Source organism: Taudactylus pleione, unplaced genomic scaffold (assembly GCF_031769625.1).
Source record: "Taudactylus pleione unplaced genomic scaffold, aTauple2 ptg000086l, whole genome shotgun sequence".
NCBI classification, from domain to species: Eukaryota; Metazoa; Chordata; class Amphibia; order Anura; family Myobatrachidae; genus Taudactylus; species Taudactylus pleione.
In genome coordinates, this window is record NW_028284488.1 from 11,805,997 (window position 1) to 11,813,187 (window position 7,191).

The 7,191-nt window shown below is 41.1% G+C and overlaps 1 protein-coding gene across 1 annotated transcript; it reads right to left on the bottom strand.

Moving 5' to 3' along the window:
• Positions 1-483: 483 nt before the first annotated feature.
• On the bottom strand, positions 484-6,580 carry LOC148529162 (tubulin alpha chain-like). The gene is made up of 4 exons (XM_088468700.1): positions 6,476-6,580; positions 5,548-5,767; positions 3,193-3,341; positions 484-1,668 (listed from the first exon to the last, which is right to left on the bottom strand). Exons 1-4 carry the CDS (start codon positions 6,476-6,478, stop codon positions 694-696), a joined length of 1,347 nt encoding a protein of 448 aa, XP_088324826.1. The 5' UTR covers positions 6,479-6,580; the 3' UTR covers positions 484-693.
• Between the last annotated feature and the right edge of the window lie 611 nt (positions 6,581-7,191).

A 7,191-nucleotide genomic window follows, 5' to 3' on the forward strand; every position in this document is an offset into this window, starting at 1 on the left:
AATTATACCAATTAAAAGATTTTCCAAGGGCAGGTTCGATACCCAAGAAGTATTTCACACATGTTAGAAGTAAATTCATGTTTAAAGTGTTGTAAGCTCTACAACATACAGTACTGTATAAGTTTACTAATAAAGATCATGTGCTAATGACCACATTTCTATGTTAAAAAGGGTTCTTTGGTCTTTTGAACTATTCTGAATCAGCGTAGTTAGAGGGGGTTGGGGGTCTTTATTCCCATGTTTCGCTCTATATCTAGGCCTTTTTAACAGCTAGATACAGGCCAAAATAATGCAACAAGATACTGTAAGCTATTATCAAACTTGAAAGTGGAGAGTGCCAGTTAATTTGGGCTATGGTGCCCACCTAGACTTATTCAAGCACCACCCAACAGGCTGAAGTGAGGAACAAAAATACATGTGCAGCACAAATTTGGTATGTTGACCACCAATACGCATGTCCCTTTAAATAATTTTGACAGCAGGTCAAGATCATTTTTTATTAGCAACATCAGTGAACAGTAGTAGAATTGCATTCAGAAACAGGCAGAAGGGTTTGCAATCTTGTTAAATATTACATTTTTTGTTTTTAAATATTACACATATTAGATAAAGGTCATAATTTGCCTACACTTTCATTCTAGAGCTCCACTGGATCTAAAATGCTGTATGGACAAAACAAAGTCAAATTAGACTTCAGTATTCATCATCTTCATCTGCATCATCATTAGAGTCTGTTCCCACCTCTTCATAATCCTTTTCTAAAGCAGCCATATCCTCTCTTGCTTCTGAGAACTCTCCTTCCTCCATCCCCTCTCCCACATACCAATGTACAAATGCTCTCTTAGAATACATAAGGTCAAATTTATGATCCAACCTGGCCCAGGCCTCTGCTATAGCTGTAGTATTACTCAGCATACAGACGGCACGTTGAACTTTGGCCAAGTCCCCTCCCGGGACCACAGTAGGGGGCTGGTAGTTAATTCCCACCTTAAAACCAGTAGGACACCAGTCAACAAACTGGATGGACTTCCTGGTTTTAATTGCGGCTATTGCAGCATTGACATCTTTCGGTACCACATCACCTCTATATAACAGACAGCAAGCCATGTATTTACCACGTCGAGGATCACATTTCACCATCTGATTGGAAAATTCAAAGCAAGCATTTGTGATCTCTGGCACAGACAGCTGCTCATGGTATGCTTTCTCTGCAGATATTATGGGTGAGTAGGTGACCAGTGGGAAATGAATTCTAGGATAAGGTACCAAGTTAGTTTGGAACTCTGTTAAGTCAACATTCAATGCACCATCAAACCTCAATGAAGCTGTAATAGAAGAGACTATCTGGCCTATTAGTCTGTTCAAATTGGTATAAGAAGGACGCTCAATGTCCAGGTTTCTGTTGCATATGTCGTAGATTGCCTCATTGTCTACCATGAAGGCGCAGTCTGAATGTTCCAGAGTAGTGTGGGTTGTCAGAATAGAGTTGTATGGCTCTACCACTGCAGTGGAAATCTGTGGAGCCGGATAAACCGAAAACTCGAGCTTTGACTTCTTTCCATAATCAACAGAAAGACGTTCCATCAACAGTGAAGTAAAACCAGAACCTGTGCCGCCTCCAAAACTGTGGAAGATTAGAAATCCTTGAAGGCCACTGCACTGGTCAGACTGAAACACAACATAGTAACAAAAGGTTATTGGAATAGATAGTTAAGAAAAGATATACATTATCACCGAACACTATTAAGCATTATTTATTCAGGCCATTGAGGACAATTACAGAAAACACCACTGCAAAAATCCTGGATCACAATGTTGATTATATGATGCTTTATGGTGACCGGAGGAAGATTAACAATTTGCAATTAACACTTTTTGCCCCCTTTGAATTTTTAAACCAAATGTCCTGTGTGTCAGCAGGAACATTTACATTAATGCAGCATTATTTCTCCTGTCACAGATGTCCATAAACCTTACATATGATGCAAAAGTACATTAAATTGACTGGCATTAGCACTGTATTAAGGTGGGTACACATTAGACAATATGTCACCCGATCCGGTGGATTGGGCTGACCTATTGTTGAAATTGTTAAGTGCGTACGCACAATGTTGGCCCATGCATGGTCGTACATCGCTTTGACAGATCTACCATATATGTTGCTCATTCTGTCAACATGAGGAATGACCCCATGCATTTGGATGTGGCAGGGGGAGGGGGTAACATTACCAGATGGCTGGCATGTATGGACTGCATGATAGGTCATCTGTTTCATCATGGATTGGCTGGGTACACAGGTTGTGGAATGTGTACCCAGCTTTAAAGTAGTATAAATACTAAGCTTTTCAACAAGTACAGGAAATGGTGCCCTAAATAGGTTCCCAAGAAAACCTATGACAGATTTCATGCAGATAGATTCCTCTTTCTAGTCTACATTTTTTTTTAACCTCCCCTACCATAGTAACCTAAACATGGAAAGAACAAGCAGCAGTGTGAATGGAGTTTTCTGAAAGGGATTTTCTATTTTGTTAACAATGGCCTTGAGAATAATTATTTTCAGGTGTTACTGGGGTAGCCATGTGGACCTGGTTCAGAAGGGTGGAATAATATTGTATACTCTGTAAAACAAGGTCAGAGACCAAATTTAATCAGGGGCACTTCTCTTTTTAAGACTAGATATGCTGTACCCCAAGGTCCCAAATCCAACGCACAAAACAAAAAGAGTGTGTGTGTGTGTGTGTGTGTGAGAATGTTGCACAAAGACTGATGAGGAAACTGGAAGACAACTTTCCTTTTTGTAACAGATTTGATTACAGCAAAGTTTTTGGCAACAAAGTATAAATTTTACAGAATTAAAGTCAGTGCATCACATTATTAAAGTTTTAATTTATCCAGCACATGATTGGCAGATATGTTGCCCGACCAACCTCTGGCAAGTATATAGGTAAATTACAAATACTAGGAGGTATGAGGTCAGCCAGGGTTTTTTGGTTTGTTCATTTAGTGCATCAGTAGACCTAGACAAAATCAACCAATTGTAGGCCTATTGCCTTTCTTGTGATGCTATTTATGCCATCCCTGATATCCAAGTGCTGGATCTTCAGGCTCTCTGGCAGTTTCTGAATAAGTTATCCAAGCCGGCAGCAGAGCCATTTTGGGCTGTAAAACACAAACAGAGCAACTACAACTTACCATTTTACGTAATCTATCCATAACACCATCAACTATCTCCTTTCCAATGGTGTAGTGACCTCGGGCATAGTTATTTGCTGCATCTTCCTTGCCAGTAATCAGCTGTTCTGGGTGAAACAGTGTACGGTACACACCAGTTCTTATCTCATCTACGAGAGACATAAGAGATATTGAAAATAAAAAAAAAGAAAAAGAAAATACTGAGTTTCAATATACATTTTCCAGATTGCTTTTTTTAAGCAACTGCGCATACAAACCTGAGGCCCTGGCACAATGGCATGGCCCCAACATGAATTTCCTGCAAAAATACCGTGAGGAGTGTGCAGAAGGGAGCTTTATCGCAAGCTCTGTTCCTGCATGTGGATCACCTGCGCACGCAGGGGGGGGGTCCGTGTACCTAGAACCCATTGCTTGTTGATTCACAGCCAGCGAGCAGCTGAACAAAATATTTATTTATTTATTTTAAGAGAGACTGCTTGGGATAGCTGTAGGGGGAGCTGTAGTGTGCAAGCCCCTCCCAGTCAGTTCTGATAGGCCGGGGCACCATGATCGGATGAGAGCGCCTGCTGCCTGGACACTGTCCAGCATCTACAAATGCCAGCGCTGTAGAGCCCTGGAGCCAGAAGACATTGGTGGGGGTGCACGCAGCCAGATTTTTACTGTATAAGGGGAGTGCCGTGTGTCTATGCGGACGGAGGGAGGGGCACCGGGTCTTGCGGACGGGCGGTGGAGTGCGGGGATAATATATTTATTAAATTATGCCATTTGACTGCTGTTTGTATATGCTGGGGGGGGGGGGGTACGGGCAGGCGAGTGGCACGGCAAGGGAGGAATATGTATTAAATTATGCCATTCGACTGCTTTATGTGTCTGCTGTATATTTTTCCTAGGGGGTTGTGGGAGAATAATAGTTACTTAGTTACTAGATGTGATGCCACATTATCGTGGGAGGTCACGATAATGTTTAGATGCCAGGTGCCTGCTTTATGTTTTTCACAGGCGTGGGCGGTGGGAGGATAATATTTATTAGGAAACCCCACTTTCAAAATCCTGCATTTGCCACTGTGGGATGTTACATCCAAGTGATATTTCCTAAATACACAATGCACATTTAGTTGTAAATAAAACACTACAACTGCATTTTAAATGCAGATTGTAGTAACTAGGGACCTTTGTACCCAACCCTGGCTTCTACAAAAGTGTTACTGTGAAATATTAGTTTTATTTCACATAAACTGAGAAGTCTGTACAGCCACTCCATTCATAATAAAAATATTAGATTTCACCATAAGACACATTTGGGGAGATGTGTTTGAAATATGACAGTTGGGAGCTGATTGGCTGGTGGTTTAACACTCTCCAGAGCTTATTACATCTAGCCCTACCCTATGGACAATTTCTATAAATAACCTGAACTAGCTGCTGTTTGATTTAGTACAAATGTCAAGATAGGGCATAGTTGTACGATAGAGGCACTTAACGTGCCGCTATACCGCTTCGCCTCTTTACCGAGGCAAAGCAGGAAGCACTACCGATAAGATGCAAGAACATCTCATCGGCCGGAGAGGGGGAGCGTTAACTCCCCCCACCGGTGCTACCCACTAGAGACAGCAGCGCATCAGCCTAGTGCTGACGCGCTGTGTCTCTGTCCCGGCCGGCTCCACTGAGCATGCGTGGGATCTCACAAGTATCGCGAGATCCCCTCGTGCACTCCTGGAGCCGGCAGCCGCTACAGCATGAACAGCGCTGTCCCTGCTGTGGGGATAGGCTAGCGCCAGGCTGTAGCTGTCGATAACGACAGCTACAGCCAGCCGAACAGTCATGCGGTATGACAGTTCATACATGGCCCTGCCACTCGGCGCTGCTATCTTGTAGATAGCAGCGCCAATAATGACAGGGGTGCATAGCGCCCCTGTCATTTACCGCCCAGAGCCCCGATCATACATCGGGGAGGAGCTATATCAGCGCACATAACATGCGCTGATACAGTTTCTTCGCACATCTACCCCAATGATCCCTATGGCTATATGTATTTTCTGAAATGTATCAGTGCGTTGTCATCAAATAGCTCTTACTAACTGCTTTGGGGCTCGTTTACATTTGGATGTAAATCAGTTTTATGACATACCTTAGATGCAGCAGTACAGGTCTACATTAGTATGTCACGCTTATAGGAGTTGCTTTCACAATCTCCCTGAAATGCTCTTTCAAAAGTAGTATAGTATGAAATGGGGCTTGATGTTACCTGCAGTATACTCTGATGCACATGCTTACAGATACCTGCAGAAAAGTTTCCCTGGAAATTAATTTCAAATGCTGGTAACAGAGAACATTTAATTTGTTTTCTAAACTTACCAATAACAGTTGGCTCCAAGTCAACCATTACAGCCCGTGGCACATGTTTGCCTGCACCAGTTTCACTGAAGAAAGTTCCAAAAGATGAATCCACTAATTTGGCCTTCTCGGGAGCAACAACACCATCCGGTTGGAGCCCATGCTCTAGACAGTACAGCTCCCAGCAGGCATTGCCCATCTGCACTCCTGCTTGGCCAATATGTACAGAGAGGCACTCCCGCTGTTAAATAAAAAGATATCAACCAGGAGCATTATAACCACAGATACTCCCAGGTATGAGAACAGCCATTCCTACCTATAGATCAGTCTATTACCCAGTTTTGTTCTATTAATGTTTCCTATTGTAAAGCACAACAGAATATGCTGCGCTATATAAGAAACAGTTACTAAATAAATTGTACTGAATGTCAGGACAGTAGAACCTGCAACTCGTAGAAGCAATCATCTTTGAACTAGTAAAATACACACATACATGCACAGGTAACTGCTTAAAAATAAATATATATATATATATATATATTTTTTTTTTAAGTCATGAAAGAATCTACAGCCGCACCCCAAACAAGACCAGAAACAGCCGCATCAGTTGTCCTCACTATAGATCTGCCAATAATGTACATACATTACTCATTCTATTGATATTTATGGAAATTATTTGAATTAAGCAGTTATTAACCTAAAACCCAGCATTATTAAAATCAGCAATAAACATTTACACCAACCTATATATTAATCCAAACCTATATAAATAATGCAGTGACAAATTAAAGTTTGCAGAACTCCATATAATCCATATTTGAAAAACAAAGGTAATCTTGGAGAAAAGCATTATATACACACACTTGAGGCCTTCAGAGCTACATGCATTAACAAACATAAAATGAAGACTACAGTTGTAAAAGAACACTGCATCCACTTCATCACTAACCATTTTCTTCCCTGCTTCGTAGTCTGCTGCAAACAAAATGAACAAGAAGACTGTCTAGTGCCTGCTCCCAGCTAAAACTATCAGCACTTGTGCAAATTAAACAATCCCAGCTGTGGGCGGTGGGAAGGTCTCAGATTCTTAAAGTGGAACTAACACGCCCCAAAATAAAAACCCTTATTTTAAAATTCCACATATAACATTTCTAAAAGAAGACTGGCTGTTGAAATTATGTATGTTCTGATTTATCATGGAAAATCGTACAAATTACTGCTAAAAACAAGACAATGTGTAAGATACATGCTTCAAGTACCTTGAAAGCAGGTGGTCATTTTAATTGAGTTTTCTTCTGAAAATCCCAGCACAAGAATTATAGCTACATTATACATAATATATATGTTTATATATCTGAATTCACTTCAAAGCAATTATTGCACAATTGGAAAAAAAAACGGTACATGTTATTCATAACTGTGCCACATTTACAATGCCAACATGCCATACATATCATGAATAAGTAGTTACCAGGCAACTAGAATCCCTTCTGCCCTGTACCATAACATAGGCTTCCCATGCCATTTTAAAGAAGAAATATCCTATTAGTAACCAAATACCTCCCATCTAGGATTGCTAGATCATCCATTTAAGAGACTCATATTAATTACACAGTCTGGGGCTGGCTGACTTCAAATCTCCATTTCACCTGGTTTTAGTCTGCC

What these genes read in the sequence shown, in the direction of transcription:
- LOC148529162 (XM_088468700.1), bottom strand. An exon ending in CTTGGAGCCAACTGTTATTG is followed by an intron (nt 3,342 to 5,547) that starts GTAAGTTTAGAA and finishes TGTCTCTCGTAG; the next exon opens with ATGAGATAAGAACTGGTGTG. An exon ending in TGGATAGATTACGTAAAATG is followed by an intron (nt 1,669 to 3,192) that starts GTAAGTTGTAGT and finishes GTTGTGTTTCAG; the next exon opens with TCTGACCAGTGCAGTGGCCT.